Here is a 16451-nt window from a genome sequence, read left to right as displayed (position 1 = left end):
TCTTAAGTAACTGTTGAAAAGGTGACGGCAAAAGCTAGAAGGATGCTAGGTTGCATAAGGAGAGGTATGGCTAGTAGGAAAAAGGAGGTATTGATGCCCCTGTATAAGACTTTGGTGAGACCTCATTTAGAATATTGTATACAATTCTGGAGGCCGCACTTTCAAAAAGATATAAAAAGGATGGAATCGGTCCAGAGGAAGGCTACTAAAATGGTATGTAGTCTTCATCATAAGGAGTATGGGGACAGACTTAAAGAACTCAATCTGTGTACTTTGGAAGAAAGGTGGGAGAGAGGAGATATGATAGAGATGTTTAAATACCTACGTAATGTTAATGCGCATGAGTTGAGTCTCTTTAATTTGAAAGGAAACTCTGCAATGAGATGGCATAGGATGAAGTTAAGAGATGTTAGGCTCCGGAGTAATCTAAGGAAATACTTTTTTACAGAAAGGGTGGTAGATGCATGGAACAGTCTCCCAGAAGAGGTGGTGGAGACAGAGACTCAGTGGCATACCAAGGGGGGGGAGATCCGCCCCGAGTGCACTCCCCAAGGGGGTGCACAGCCGGCCATCCTCCCTATGAAAAAGCGCTCCGTCTAACCACCGCATCCTGGCACCGGCTCCCCCACAGAGTCACTCCAGCGAGGTGATCTCCAAACCCCAGGGCAAACTTAACCCGGCCAGCAACTTGACTTACATCCATCGCGCGGGCTCACTGGTGGGCGAGGAGCTAAGTCTTCTCTCATTGGTTGCCTTTGCTGGCGCACTGCGTGGTAGGTGGAGGCAAAAGGTGAGGCGGGCTGGTGGGCGGGGAAAAGTTCAGGGCCCACAAGACTTCACCTCCGGCGTCAATTCTAACGTCGGAGAGGGAGTTCTGGGCCAGCCAATCGCTGTCTGGCTGGCCTGGAACTTCCTCCCCGTTAGAACTGACCCCGGAGGTTAAGTCTTGTGGGCCCGGCTCATGTACGCGCCAGGCCTGGCTCGGGGAAGGAGCAGGGAGAAATCGGCTGCTGGCTTGGGGGTGAGGGTAGGGAAAGAATCGGGGAAGTGGAGAAATGGCAGGATGGCTTGGTGGGAGCAGGGGGAGAGAGAAAGAAAGGCAGAACTAAAGAGGGGGGCCAGGGGGGAGAGAGATAGAAAGAAAGAAAGACAGGCAAACAGAAGGAGAGAGAAAGAAAGGCAGAAATATAGAGGGGGGCCAGGAGGTAGGCCAGGGGGAATAGAGAAAGAAAGGCAGAAATAAAGAGGGGAGCCAGGGGGAGAGAGAAAGAAAGGCAGAAATAAACAGGGGGGCCAGGGGAGAGAGAGTAAGAAAGGCAGAAATAAAGAGGGGGGCCAGGGGGAGAGAAAAAGAAAGGCAGAAATAAAGAGGGGGGCCAGGGGGAGAGAGAGAAAGAAAGGCAGAAATAAAGAGGGGGCCAGGGGAGAGAGAGAAAGAAAGGCAGAAATAAAGAGGGGGGGCCAGGGGGAGAGAGAAAGAAAGGCAGAAATAAAAAGGGGGGCCAGGGGGGAGAGAGAGAGAGAGAGAGAAAGAAAGAAAGACAGGCAAGCAGAAGGAGAGAGAAAGAAAGGCAGAAATAAAGAGGGGGGCCAGGGGGAGAGAGAAAGAAAGATAGAAAGAAAGAGGGGGGGGGCAGGAGGAGAAAGAAAGGCAGAAAGAAAGAAATATTGGCTTTACAGAAGAAGGACCAGAGACTCATGAAATCACCAGACAAAAAGGTAGAAAAATGATTTTATTTTCAATTTAGTGATCAAAATGTGTCTGTTTTGAGAATTTATATCTGCTGTCTATATTTTGCACTATGGCCCCCTTTTACTAAACCGCAATTGCGTTTTTTAGCGCAGGGAGCCTATGAGCGTTGAGAGCAGCGCGGGCATTCAGCGCAACTCCCTGCACTAAAAACCACTATTGCGGTTTAGTAAAAAGGGCGGGGGTATTTGTATAATTTTGTATAGTTGTTACTGAGGTGACATTGCATAAAGTCATCTGCCTTGACCTCTTTGAAACCCCACCCCCCGAATATAAATGATAATTAACCTTTTCTCTGCGTACAGTGTGCTTTGTATTTTTAAAAAAATGTTATTGTTTGTAGATCATTTTGACTTAGTCATTTTAAAAGTAGCTCGCAAGCCCAAAAAGTGTGGGCATCCCTGCTGTAAACAGTGGTGTCCATCCCAGCTTGTGCTCCCTCCGGCGGTTGTTTCACTTCTGGCCGGTTCCCTGCTCAAAGCCGTGGGCGTCAGCTCCTTGCGCAATCCGCGGCTGCGTTGGAAGCGTTACCTCCGACATCACAATGTCAGAGAGAAGGCTTCCGACGCAGCTGCGGATCGTGTGAGGTGTAGATGCCCGCTGGTTTGAGCAGGGGAACTGGCCAGACATGCTGGGCAGAGAAGAGATGTTGCTGCTGCACAGGGAAGGGGGGGGGAAGAAATGCTGCATAGGCAATGGGGAAGAAATGCTGCTGCTGCACAGGGGAAAGGGGAGAAATGCTGCTGCTGCACAGGGAAGTGGGGAGAAATGCTGCTGCTGCACAGGAAAGGGGGGAGAAATGCTACTGCTGCACAGGGAAGGGGGTGAGAGAAATGCTGCTGCTGCAGCACCCAATTGGGGAGAGAGAGGGAAGGAGGGAAAAGGAAGACAAGGGAGAGGAACTAGAGATGCCAAATCCATGGGAGGGAGGGAAAGGAAAAAAGGAAAGGAGATACCAAACCATGGAGGGGGAGAAAGAGATACCATGGCATGGGGGAGGGAAGGGAAGGAGATAGAGCTACCATACCATGGTGTGGAGTGGGAAGGAAGGAAGGAAAATGGAGAGGGGGTGAAGCTGAGATGAATCATGTGCAAAGGAGAGAAGGGACCCCGGATATACAGTTTATTGAAGGGACTTAGAAAGAGGGAAGATGCCATATGGAAGAGAGAGAGGGTGGACAGTAGATGGAAGGGGCAAAGAGAGTGTGGGCAGTAGATGGAAGGGGTAGAGAGAGAGGGCAGAAGCTGGGTGGAAGGGGCAAAGAGAGGGCAGATATTGCATGGAAGGGAGAGAGGACAAACGCTGTATAGAAAGAAGAGAGCAAAGAGAAGATGATTAAAGCAGAAACGACAAAAGGTAGAAATATTTTTTTGTTGCTTTACTTAGAATCAAAGTTTATAAATAGGAAATGGAAATAAGGCAATTTTTTGGACTAAACCCCTTTCCTCAGGACAGGATACCATAACAGCAGTATAATGTACTGTTCTGAAGAAAGATGTGGCCTCCTAAAGCTAATTGAAAAATGAATTAGTCCAATGAAATGGTATTTTCTTATTTCTCATTATTTGTTTTATTTTTATTTGTTAATTTGTAAAGTGGTGATTGTTATGTATTAGTTTTTTCAAATTTACATCTACTGTCTTTATATTTTACACAGTATTCAAGTTTATAAGGATTTTATATACCGCCTGTCAAGGTTATCTATTAGGGGACACGTGTCACTGTTTTTGTGGTGTTGCATTGTATGCAGAGTCTGGTTTCTTGGCGGTTCAGTTTAACTTTTGTCTACATATTTCTTCTATTTTTAGTTTGTGATTATTCCATGTGGGGCGAGGGTGTATCTCTGTTCTGTGTTTATGAAAAGGACATAGTTTTCAGGTGGCATTGACTACAGGATCAATTGACTGTATGGGATCTGACTTGTTTAGTTTTACAATGTATGTGTTGGTGTTCTAGTGCTCACTGCAGTGTTTAAGATGCTGCCTTTTCCTCTTGTTGTGCGATATGTGGATTGTTACTAAAAATCATATTTTTGATATAGATGGGAGGGGGTGTCAAAAAATGATGGGCCCCGGGTGTATGCTAGGTACGCCACTGCAGAGACTGTGTCTGAATTCAAAAGAGCCTGGGATGGGCACATGGGATCTATTGGAGAAAGAAAAAGATAATGGTTACTGCAGATGGGCAGACTAGAAGGGCCATTTGGCCTTTATCTACCATTATGTTTCTATGTGTTTAAAGTTGATTTGACTAAATTCTCACCAAATAATTATTGAATAAGTCATCATTACATTCAGAAAATCTAATGCAATCTTCCTTCTTTGTGCTGCATAAGGCATTTTGGACTCCAGTCAAATTGTATAAAATAGATAATTCTAAAGGAAAGTTTTGTTGGTCTTGTGAAATTGGAATTGGAACTTTAGAACATATGCTCTAAATGTCCATTTGTTGCATCGTATTGGAGTAAGATTTGGTTAACAGTGCTCAGCGGCAACCTGATTCTAACCGGCGCCCGAGACATGGATACCAGTTAGAGAACGGGTGTATTAGGTGGGCTTAGGCATCTGTCCGTAAGGACAGACGCGATTCTCTACAGGACACCTGTGTGCGATTCTCAAAAGCCGCTTAGGTGGCTTCTGAGTCTGGGCGTCCTATACAGAATCCGGCCCTAAGTTTAAGAGTGGTGTTTACATTCAGTTAAGGTTATTTACAGTAAATAACATAGTAAAATAGTAATAAAATCCCTCATAAAAACGTGATGGTGCATGTGGTCCCCAACCCTGTCCTGGAGGACCACCAGGCCAATCAGGTTTTCAGGATAGCCTTAATGCATATGCATGGAGCAGATTTACATGCCTGTCACTTCCTTTATATGCAGATCTCTCTCATGTATTCATTAGGGCTAGCCTGAAAACCCGACTGGCCTGGTGGTCCTCCAGGATAGGGTTGAGGACCACTGGTGTATAAAATTGAATGCTGATGAAAAAATCCACAGCTGCCCCTAAGTCGTAAGTCGGTAAATGTATTTTCTTTAATAAAAGCAAGTCTCTTCGAAAAGTATATCATTAAGGGAATCATCATTTTATTTTCTTTCTGTAGAGCAGCTGTCACTTTAGGGCAAAGAGAAAAATATTTTTTTCCCTTCTTACTACAACATAGTTGATTGATACGTGCGGTTCACATAGATCAAGAGATTTGCACAAAGATTAGACTCCTGAGGCAGGCCTTGTTGGCCGAAACACCATTCATGTCAAGTCATCAACAATAAAAACCCTTTTATACATGGTTGTGCTATCCTGACTATTCTTGTCTCCACTGTTTTTGCTTTGTGGTACTTTGATTTGTAAAGGATTTTGATCTTCTGTCTTAAGGAAAAGCACCAAGCCAATTCCTGAATATGGCACATGTGAAATATCTCAAGATGATGTGTTATATGTATGCTCCCACCTTATTTCTTTGGTCTTTTTAAAGACAGGTTTCCCACCATCCTCTTCCCCAATATCAAAAAGATCTGAATACAGCTCCTTGTTCTTGTGGTCCACCTGGAAGAGTGCACAGCGATCTGCATTCACCAGATTTTTTGCATATATCTGTATGTGGAGAGGGGGAAAAAAAGCAGGATTAAGTAGCTCTTAGCATACATGTAGGCATAAGTTGACAACAAGTTTACGTACAAGTACAATATGAACCCAGTCTGAAGGCTCCTTGATAGAGTGCCATTGCTATGTAGGAGATCTGAAAGCAATGCCTCATCTCAGCTTCTGATTCTCAGGGTAGCCAGCAGTTAAAACTAGAACAGTCCATCCCAGAAACTGCTTTTTGTAAACCACAAATAACTAGGAGGTACTGAACACTAGATATGGAAGACAAGGAAAATGCCACATGTTGGGGCATTCTCTGAAGACAGCCCAAAAGTTTCCGGAGTTCACTGGGGGGAAAGATTATCATACCTCAGTCAATATAAGAATCAGGAGGGCCTGAGATATATCCCCTTGATATTTAACCTGGAGATGGGACAAAGATAGGAAGAAAAATAGGCTTGGGATGGGTGGCCATCTTTGTTAACCCATAGTTAGAATGAAATTTACTCGGAAAAAAAAGTGATGGTTGAAGAAAATAAATTTGTAGCTTGAATGATACAATGTAAGCATTAGATTTGCCATGATAATGCCAAATTTGCCCTCCCTCCTTTTACAAAGCTGTGTTAAGCTTTTTTATTGCCGGCCGTGGCAATATTAGCTTTGACACTCATAGGAATTCTATGAGTGCCAGAGCTAATACCGCCATGGATGGTGATAAAAAAAAGCCTAACACGGCTTTGTAAAAGGAGCCCTTATTTAGGTACAATTAAGTCTTTTTAGTAATAACCTAGTTTCAGTATGGTAGCCAACAATACAAATTTCTAAGGTATATGTTAATTTGCCAAAACAACAAAATGCAAATAGCACCAAAGAGTTTCACAAGAGAAAAGAAATAGAAAAGCAACATAAATTGTGGAACAGAATTGGATATACCCATTATAGTTTAATAAGTGTCCAAAAAACATAAAAACAATCCACAAAGGAAATAAACAATTACAAGTGACCCACCGAAAACCCTCCCCCCCAAATAATATATAAAATTACAAGTGACCCAACAAGGGCCGTGTTTCAGCAAAACTAAAAATGCCTTCCTCAGAGGTCTTAATAGGTATTTGGCTGTTATATATATATATATATATATATATATATATATATATCTCCTATATAATAAAAGGCTAACTTGCGCATGCGCACTCCTATTTGCGTGTTCCGTGCGCTGTAGGTCTGTGGTCGCAGGAGTGTGCATGCGTGAGTCCCCAGCCTTCTTCCCAGCACCTACCTTGGCTGTCAGCAGCGGCGCCTCATCTCCTGTGGGGACCTCATGTGTGCTGTGTCCGTCCATGGCCGCGGCTTGAGGCGTATGCGCAAGTTAGGTGCATCGGGCGACAGGAGCAGCGCTGGCGGCGGATGACGGGAGGAGGGCTCATGGTCCTGCCGCCGCTGCCGCTCCTGTTCACAGCGGCCTGCACGTCGCCGACTCCCCCCCTTCCCGCAACAACCACTACTGCTCCTGTTCAAAGCGGCCTGCTGAGGTTCGCGGCCGGCTGTAACGAACCTCGCAGGCTGCTCTCCACATGGTAACACGATCCCTCTGACGCGATCGCGTCAGAGGGAACAAGTTACTGAGGTGGATAGCGGCCTGCGAGGTTCGCTACAGCCGGCCGCGAACCTGAGCAGGCCGCTTTGAAGAGGAGCAGTAGTGGTTGTTGCGGGAAGGGGGGGAGTCGGCGACGTGCAGGCCGCTTTGAACAGGAGCGGCAGCAGTGGCAGGAACCATGGATGGAGGGAGGGGAAGAGGAAAAAGAAGGGACATGGAGCAGGCAGAAAAGGGGGCTGTTTTGGTGGGAGGGTTGTGCTGAGTGCAGACAGCAATCATGGGGGGGAACAGAAAGGGGCCATTGAGCAGGTAGGCATTGCAGAACAGGGGGAGAGGGAAAGGGGGCTGCTTTGGGGGGAGAGGTGTGCTGGGGGCAGACAGCAATCAGGTTGGTGAGGAACAGAAAGGGGCCATGGAGCAGATAGGCATTGCAGAACAGGGGGAGAGGGAAAGGGGGCTGCTTTGGCAAGCAGGAGGGACAGGGAGACAGAAAGACGGACAGACAGGGGACCAGGGAGAGACACAGACACAAAGAATGACAGAAGACAGCGTCCAAGGAGAGAGAGACAAATTAAAAAAAACAGACATACAGACATCTACTCTGGGCGGCGGGAGGAAGGCAGTGCGGAGCGCTGCTGGCAGTGGCTGCCGGGAGGAAAGCTTCGAGCCGCAGAAGACTGTCCCCAAAGCCCCTGCGGAGAGTCGGCCCAACCTCTCCTTCCTCACCGACGCCGAAGAAGCTGCAGCTGGGGCAGTCGGGGCCTCCCCCGCCGTGCCAAATACATCTAGGCCCTACTCCCTCTCACGCTCTGAGCACTCACGATTGGCTGAAGGGTGTTGTGCAGGTGCTGCAGATACAGGGGGCTGCTTTTGTTGGAGAGGTGTGCTGGCAGGCAGACAGCTTTGCTCGGACGGGGGGGAGACAGAAGGGGGCCATGGAAAGATAGTCAGGGAGAGGGAAAGGGGGCTACTTTGGGGGGAAAGGTGTGCTGGAGGGCAGACAGCTTTGCTCTGCGGGGGAAGACAGATGGGGGCCATGGAGAGACGAAGGGGTATGCTGGGGGCAGACAGCTTTGCTCTGGGGGGGGCGGGGGAATGACACAAGGACACAGACACGAAGAATAACACACAAGAGGCCAGAGAGACAGACAGAAAGGAAGACAGACAGCCAGCGTCCAAGGAGAGACAGCCAGCATCCAAGGAGAGACAGCCAGTGTCCAAGGAGAGAGAAACAAATAAACAGACAGACAGACAGCGGCCAAGGGGAGAGAGAGAAAGAAAGAAAGACAGACACACATATCTATTCTAGCACCCGTTAATGAAACGGGCTTAAAGACTAGTATATATATATATATATATATATATATATATATATATATATATATATATATATATATATATATATATATATATATATATAAAAGCAATATAAAAGTCACCAAAAATCCAAGTAGTTAAAAAGATGCAGCAAGTCACCAGTCACCAGTGGAAGTTTGTGTGTGTGAGCTGGTGACTTTTATATTGGGGTTTTTTATATATATGATATCCAAGGACCCATTAAGACCCCTGAGGAAGGCCTTTATAGTTTTGCAGAAACACAGCCCATATCACGTCACTTGTAAGTTTATATATTATTTGGTTTTTACTGTGGGTCACTTGTGACTGTTTATATCCTTTGTGGATTGCTTTTATGTTTTTTGGATGCTTATTAAACTATATACTGTATGTTATTTTGCAAAATTAAAAACACTGAAGTTCAATTCTAAAACAAAGAATTCTAGTACACATTACATTACATTAGTGATTTCTATTCCGCCATTACCTTGCGGTTCAAGGTGGATTACATAAGATTTCTCAGGAGGTTACAACAATAGTAACTCTACATAAGAACTATCATAAGAATTGAATAGGAATTATATAGGAATTTACAGGAACTTGATGTGATACATGTTGGGTAATTAGAAACATTTTAAATTTGAAAGGGGTAGGGAGTGTGGTAGGTGGAGATTGGGAAGGAGCTGGTCGTGTTAAATAGGTTTTATTTATTTTTTGAAGAGTAGAGTTTTAGTTTCTTTTTTGAAGGTTTTATAGTCTGTGGTCGAAGACAGCAGATTGGTGATTTGTCTGTCTAGTTTTGCTGCTTTGGTGGCCATTAAATTGTCATATAGTTTTCTACATTTGACATTTTTGGTTGGTGGGTGTGTGAATAGTGAGTGGGTTCTTCTGTGCCTGGTTGAGGTGGATTGAGTTAGTCGGTTGTTCCAGCAGAATGGGCTTTTTCCATTTTTAGCTTTGAAAAGTAGGCAGTAGAATTTGAAGTGTATTCTTGCTTGTATTGGGAGCAATGTCAGTTGTGGTATGCTTCTGTGATGTAGTCATATTTTTTCAATGAGTAGATGAGTCTTAAGGCTGTATTTTGTATTGTTTGTAATTGCTTTATCATGATCACTGGGCAGGGGAGGTATAGTATGTTGCAGTAGTCAATTAGTCCAATGATAAGAGATTGTATCAAAAGTTTGAATTGTTTCCTGTCGAAGAATTTCTTGATTAGTCTTAGGTTTCTCATAGTCACGAATGATGCTTTTATTATTTTGTTTATTTGAGGTTGCATGGTACAGCCTCTGTCAATCAGTACTCCAAGAAGTTTTAGTGTGGGTTGAATGGGGTATGAGATCGAGTTTATTACTAGGTTTGTTAAGGTTGGAGTTTTGCTGTTTTCTAGGAGGATGAAATTTGTTTTGTCAGGGTTTAGTTTTAGTTTGTGTTCAGTCATCCATGTTGCTTCTGTTTCGAGTATTCTATGTATTGTGCTTGTCATGGTGAGTTCTGGGTGGTCGAAGGGGAGGAGAATGGTGATGTCATCTGCGTGGCTGTATGAGGTTATGCCATGTTCGTCTAGGCAGGAGCTGAGGGAGGCTATGTATAGGTTGAATAGTGTGGGAGATAGAGGTGATCCCTGGGGAACTTCGCACGGGTTGGACCATGGTTCTGATTTTTTTTTTTTTAATAAAAGCTTTTATTAAACAGACACAGAAATATGCAGCTATAACAATGAGCAACATAAAACAGCCAAAGAAAACACCAAATGTGCTGCCAGCAATTGAAACATATGCAATCCCCACTAGTACACAAGAACAAACTACAAAACCCGCAATAATACAGCAAAATCCCCCCCATCCTCCCCCCAGGGACAAAACACAATTCCCACAGCACCAGAAAAGGTAGAGGATCTTCCAACCCAACTCTAAGAAAGAAGTAGGAATAGGGTCTCCCCAGCACAAGTCCCCCCAGTCAAGCCCCAAACTCAACTCCCAGCTCCACCCCCACAACTTACCCCTACAGAGTTCTGAAAGCTACACCAAATACGTGCATAGCCATGTTGTTTGCCATGCCGTAAAGCCGTCAAATGGTAAAGAAGCTGCTAGGTAAGCAAGCGCTGCTCCACCATATGCCACGTGGGAGGTTGCACTTGATTCCATAAGGAGGCTAAAGCCAACCGGGCAGCAGTGAAAGCCAACTTACAAAACAAAGAGTCTCCCCAGTCAAGATCCAATTGGTGCCAATACAACAAGGCATGCCGCCAATCAACCGGAATCTGAAAATTAAGAATTCAGGACACCCGAGAGAAAACCCCAGCCCAAAACCCACACACCCTCCCACACTGCCACCACATATGAAGGTAGAAACCCACCTCCCCACAGCCCCTCCAGCAAAGAGCACTCGCCCCCCCCCCCCCCGCCAACGCGCCAAAGCCTGAGGTGTATAATACCAACGGAAAAGAACCTTATATCCGTTCTCAACCAACAAAGCTGCAATGCCCGCCGAAGAAACTTCTTTCCAAATGTCCCTCCAAGTATCCAGGGAAATAGCAGACTCCCAATCTCCCTCCCAAGCCAACATATAGGGGAGCAAATCCCCCCCCGACAATTAAGGCACCTATATATAGCAGACAATGCTCCCTTCCGGAGTACCGGACCCAACAGCAACTCGAAGGGAGTCTTGCCACCCCGCAAGTCCCCCAGTATACCCGAGGTCTGGAGATAATGAACAACTTGTAAGTAAGGAAACCGATCCCGGGCTCTAAAACCAAAATGGCCCTGGAGCTCAACAAAGGGCCGAATGCAGCCTAAAACCGGATCCCACAATTGTCCCACACAAACCAATCCACGCGACTCCCAACTAGCAAACACTCCCTCATCCCGACCAGGTGCAAAATCCGGATTGTGCCGCAACGGTGTAAACCAAGAATGGCGCCTACCCAGCAATAAGCCACCCTGGGTCAGATTCCAAACCCGTAAGGAAGAGTCGACCGAAGACAACACTCCCGCGGGCCGCACTCTCCCAGGTACCCAAGGCCGATGCAACAACGGCACCCCATCGGTAAAACTTTGCTCAATCACCACCCACGGTTTCGGGTCCTGCGCCTGCCATTCAAAAAGGCCACGCAACTGAGCGGCCTGATAATAGTTCACCACATTGGGGACCCCCAACCCCCCGTCACTCCTACCCAAACACAGGACCCTCCTGCTCACTCGAGGTCTCCTTCCGGCCCAAATAAAGTAAAAAATATGCCGTTGCACCCCCTCCAACGCACGCCTACTCACCCAGATTGGTAACACTTGGAATAAAAATAGGAGACGAGGCAATATCATCATCTTCACAATTTCCACCCTACCCAACCAGGAAAAAAAATGGTCCTTCCAACTGGACAAGTCCTGTCGGATACGACGAAAGAGTGGGGGGAAAATTAAGATCATAAACATCCACTCCCGGCAGGCCGAAATAAACTCCAAGATAACGCAAAGAATGCTGAACCAAACTAAACGAAAACCGGTCCCGCAGGAAATGCACCCTGTCCAGGGGCAAATTAATATTAAGCAGCTCAGATTTCCCAACATTAACGCGAAACCCCGACACCAGACCAAAAGCATCCAACTCCCGCAATATAGCGGGCAAAAAACTCTCAGGATCCTCCACCGTAAACAAAAGATCATCCGCGAACAGGGACAATTTACAGTCCCCTCCCGGTACAGTAACCCCTCTAATATCCCGATTCATCCACACCCGCTGCGCCAGGGGTTCCACCGTCAAGGCAAAGAGGAGCGGGGAGAGAGGGCACCCCTGACGCGTTCCCTGGGCAAGAGAGAAAGTCTCAGAATAACCCCCATTCACCTTAATACAACCGACAGGACGAGTATAGAGGACACGAATCCATTCCCGCATTCGCGGACCCAAACCCACTGAGTCCAGAACCCGAAACAAAAAAGGCCAGGAGACCCTGTCAAAAGCCTTCTCTGCGTCAATAGACAAAAACACCGTCTCCCGCACATCACCCCTGGCCCTTTCGAACAAGTTATAAACCCGACGTGTATTATCGCCCACCTGCCGACCCACCACAAAGCCCGACTGATCAGGATGTCAACCGGGGAATCCAGCTCATCAATCTATCCGCCAAAATCCACGTAAATATCTTAGTATCTACCCCCAGCAGGGAAATCGGTCGATAAGAAGTACACTGGAGGGGGTCCTTCCCTCCCTTAGCCAACACCGTAACGCCCGCCAATCGCATGAAGAACGGGAGTGCACTATTCTCTTTTAAAGAATTAAGAAAGTGCAACAGAGGAGGCAACAAAAGATCTTGAAAGCGCTTATAGTACTGAACAGTAAAGCCATCCAGCCCAGGCGACTTACCAAGTTTCATGGAACGCAAAGCTCCACGAGCCTCAATCAGCGTGAGAGGACGATCCAATCGGGCAACATCTTTCAACGCAATTTTGGGCAACGCCGCCGAAGTTAAATAGCCATCTAGATCCTGCGGGGACCCAGGCGCTTCCGGAATATAGAGATGGGAGTAGAACTCCACAAAGCGTGCACGAATATCGTCATCCTTTCGCAACAACCCACCAGAAGCCGCCCGGACTGATAGAATCTGATTGCGCATCTGCCGCACTTTCAAACGATGAGCAACCAGTCGGCTAGCCTTATTAGAAAACTCAAAATATCTCTGTTGTAGGAGCTACAGATTAAATCGCAAACGCTCCAAATCCAACGCCTGAAGATCACGACGAGCTTGAAACAATCGCCCACGCAGCTCCACATCCCAAGGTCTGCGCTTATGCAAACTCTCTAAACGGCCTATCAAGAGTAGTAAAGTCGCCGCAGCTTCCCTACGTTTACGCTGCCGAGCAGAAGCCAGGGCAATCAATCTGCCCCGAAGGGTAGCCTTTAACCCCTCCCAAACTGCCTCCATCGACGCCCCACATTCCACATTTACCGCCAGGTACTCCCGTAACTACCCCTCTATCTGCACACCCACCTCCGGGTCATCCAAGAGACTGTCATTAAAACGCCAAAATTTCTGTCCCGAACCACCCCCCTCCCCCAAGAACCGTGCCCAAACAGGAGCATGATCCGACCATGTGAGCGATTCAATCCCCGCCGACTCCACCCGACGAAGCAATCCCGGCTCCACAAATACATAATCAATTCTAGAGTAAGAGGAGTGCATCCCAGAAAAGTAAGTATAGTCCTTAGCTGACGGGTGCAGCCACCTCCAGCAATCGACCACATTAAGGGCAGCCAGCGCCTCCCGCAACATTTTACGATCCCTCCTCCCATATTGATCCGCCCTCCCCGAGTTATCCAGATGAGGGGTCACTGTAAGATTAAAATTCCCACCCAGAACTAGGGCACCCCCCTTAAACCGGAGAATTCGAGGCACCAACTCACGAAAGAAGGCACCCTGACCCTCATTGGGGGCATAGATATTAACTAGGGAATATAAACACCCCTCAATTAAAGCCTCTAACATAATATACCTACTCTGAGGGTCCCGCACCACTCTATGCACTTCACAACGAATCCCCTTACGAATAATAATCCCCACCCCTCCCCTCTTGGAAGAGCCCACCCGGGAGGCCCAAAAGGCCTGAGGGAAACGAGAATCTTTGACCAGGGATTCATGGGATGGGAGCAGATGAGTTTCCTGGACAAAGCAGACATCTGCCCGCAAGCAGAGCAGCTCCCTATAAAAAGCCCTTCTCTTATTGGGGGAGTTGAGACCCCGGATATTATAAGAGACCAACCTAAACCCCTCCATGAACCAAATAAGTCAGAAAAGATGAAGATCCTACCCAACCACACACATCCCCATCCCCCCCAATCCACCCCTCCACCCCCATCCCCCAAAGTGAGAGTCCGCAGATCTCCCACCAGCATACAAGGAAGTGAATCATCCCCTAAGCCCCTGACTCAAATTCCCACAACCAAATGCCAACTATCAATACAACACACTCAACAATCCCAAAGGCAAACCCACCAGCCCACCAACCCCCCGAAACACAAACCCCGCTCCAACCAACCACAACACCCCCCCACATGTCTCAATCTCGTCTCCAAACCACCCCGCACCCCACAAAACAAATCCAGTCCAGGGGTGTCCCCCCCAAGGTTCCAACCTAAAACTCTGAACCTGGGACACAGTCACAAAGGGTGAGTCTGAAAACCCCCCAGCAGGAGGAAAACCCCCCTACAAAAGCAGGGGGGAAGAGACAGCAGAAAAATAGATGCAGTCTTTCAGCCATCAGGGGAGGCCACTCGAGGAAGAGGAGGTCGCCCGAAGTGGAGGTCCATCCCCACGGCCTCCCCGCTCGCTCCGAGATTCACGCTCCACACGCTGCCATCGGGAGGTGGTTGGATTCTCCACTCAACCGGACACCACACCCACAGCAGGATCAGCCTCCTCCGGGATCTCAATACCCACTTGTTGCAGCAAGACACGGGCCTCACGAACAGTGGTAACTTTAGTGTGGACTCCATTTATGGAAATGACTACCCCAAAAGGATAAGTCCACCGGTAGCGCAAATTGCTACGCTGTAGAGCCTTGGTCACTTCCCAGAATGCCCGGCGTTTCTGGAGGGTGCCTGCAGCAAGGTCCTGATAGAACTCCAGCCTATGGCCTTCCCACGTCACTGTGCCCAACTCCTGGGCTCTGCGGAAATTCTGCTCCTTAAGCACAAAGCTCTGGAGGCACAGCACAATATCTTTGGGTTGATTCGAGGTTCGGGGCCCCAGAGCTCGATGTGCACGCTCAAGACCCGGCTCCAGAGTGTCGTTCTGCAGTAGCCAGCGAATCAGATTGATAGTAGTAGCGTGAACATCTTTATATTCTGGTAAATCAGGTAAGCCCCGCACCCGCAAGTTATTACGCCGGGTGCGGTTCTCCAGATCCTCGACCTTATCCAAAAGGAGTTGGTAGTCAGCAGAAGCAGTTTCCAATGAGCGTTGTACACCAGTCACATTCTCCTCACAACTGTCCAAACGCATCTCCACCACTTGTACTCTCGTGCCCACCTCCACCAGGTCAGTGCGTAGCTCCTGCACCGCTTCCCGGACTTGAACCGCCACAGCCGAAATCTCGGACTTTACCTCAGAGATCCTGTGCTGCATGTCCGCCTTCGTGAGCGGATCCGGCGAGATGCACTCCTGGATTGGCTCAGCAACCATATTGGCGACCGCCGCGATAGCGCCGCTCAATCTCGCCGCCTCACCGCCACTGGTCTCCGGGCCCGCACAGCCACGTGCGGTCCGGCCCAGCGCCTGCTCTATCGTGCGCTGGCCGAGTTTCTCACCGGGAAGTTTTTTGCGCGTTGCCATGGGGTCCCCGCTCCCTTCACACACCACTCCACTGCCAGGGAAGAAAAAATTGCGCTTTTTGCACAGCAAAATGATAGTCAGTTCGCCGGGCCCGAACGGAGCTCTCTGTTCAAGCGTCCATCTGCGGCGGTGATGTCACTTCCTCTTCATGGTTCTGATTTTTTTTTGTTTTAACCCTGTAGGTTCTGGATTGTAGGAAGCCTTTAAACCATGAGAGAACGTTGCCTAAGATTCCTATGGAGTCTAGCGTTTGTAGGAGGATGTTATGGTTTACCAGGTCGAAGGCTGCAGAGAGGTCTAGTTGTACAAGCATGATTTTCTTGCCTGTACAGAGATGTTGTCTAGCTGTGTCCATTAGTGTTCCTAGTAGGGTCTCGGTGCTGTAGTTGGTTCTGAAGCTAGATGGTGTGGGGTGGGGTAAGTTGTGGTTTTCTAGGTATGATGTTAAGGTATTGGCTACTAGGCCTTCCATCAGCTTGACATACAGTGGGATTGAGGCTATGGGTCTGTAGTTGGATGGTTGATCCGTTGTTCCTTTGGGGTCTTTTAGTCTTGTGGGAAATGCCCATCTGTGAGAAGAGATTGTATCCATTGTAGGAGCAGGAAGCGGAATAGTGTGCTCGAGGCTTTCAATAGGTAAGGGGGGCAGTGGTTGAGGTCGCAGGCTGCGTGGCTGTATTTATTATATAGTTTTTTGAAGTCTGACCATTGAATGGGTGAGAAGTGGGACCAGGTTCTGTCTGCTGCAACTGATTCTTTTTCTGTGGGGGGGAATTGAGGTCTCTTCTATGTGAGTGGAAATTCCATTGTATGTGGCTCTGATGTTTGCAATCTTGTTTTTGAAGTATGTGACTAAGAGAGTGGCT

The 16451-nt window shown here is 47.7% G+C and overlaps 1 protein-coding gene across 7 annotated transcripts in view; it reads right to left on the bottom strand.

Moving 5' to 3' along the window:
* Window positions 1–16451, bottom strand: part of PDE10A (phosphodiesterase 10A) — a 590210-nt gene that overhangs the window by 161648 nt on the left and 412111 nt on the right. For all 7 annotated transcript variants that reach the window (XM_033937273.1, XM_033937275.1, XM_033937278.1 and 4 more), the window contains one exon: window positions 5199–5341. In XM_033937273.1, coding sequence (XP_033793164.1) covers window positions 5199–5341 — 143 coding nt within the window. The remainder of the gene's footprint in view (window positions 1–5198; window positions 5342–16451) is intronic.

This window comes from Geotrypetes seraphini, chromosome 3 (assembly GCF_902459505.1).
Source record: "Geotrypetes seraphini chromosome 3, aGeoSer1.1, whole genome shotgun sequence".
Lineage (NCBI taxonomy): Eukaryota > Metazoa > Chordata > Amphibia > Gymnophiona > Dermophiidae > Geotrypetes > Geotrypetes seraphini.
This window is presented reverse-complemented; position numbering and strand designations above follow the sequence as displayed.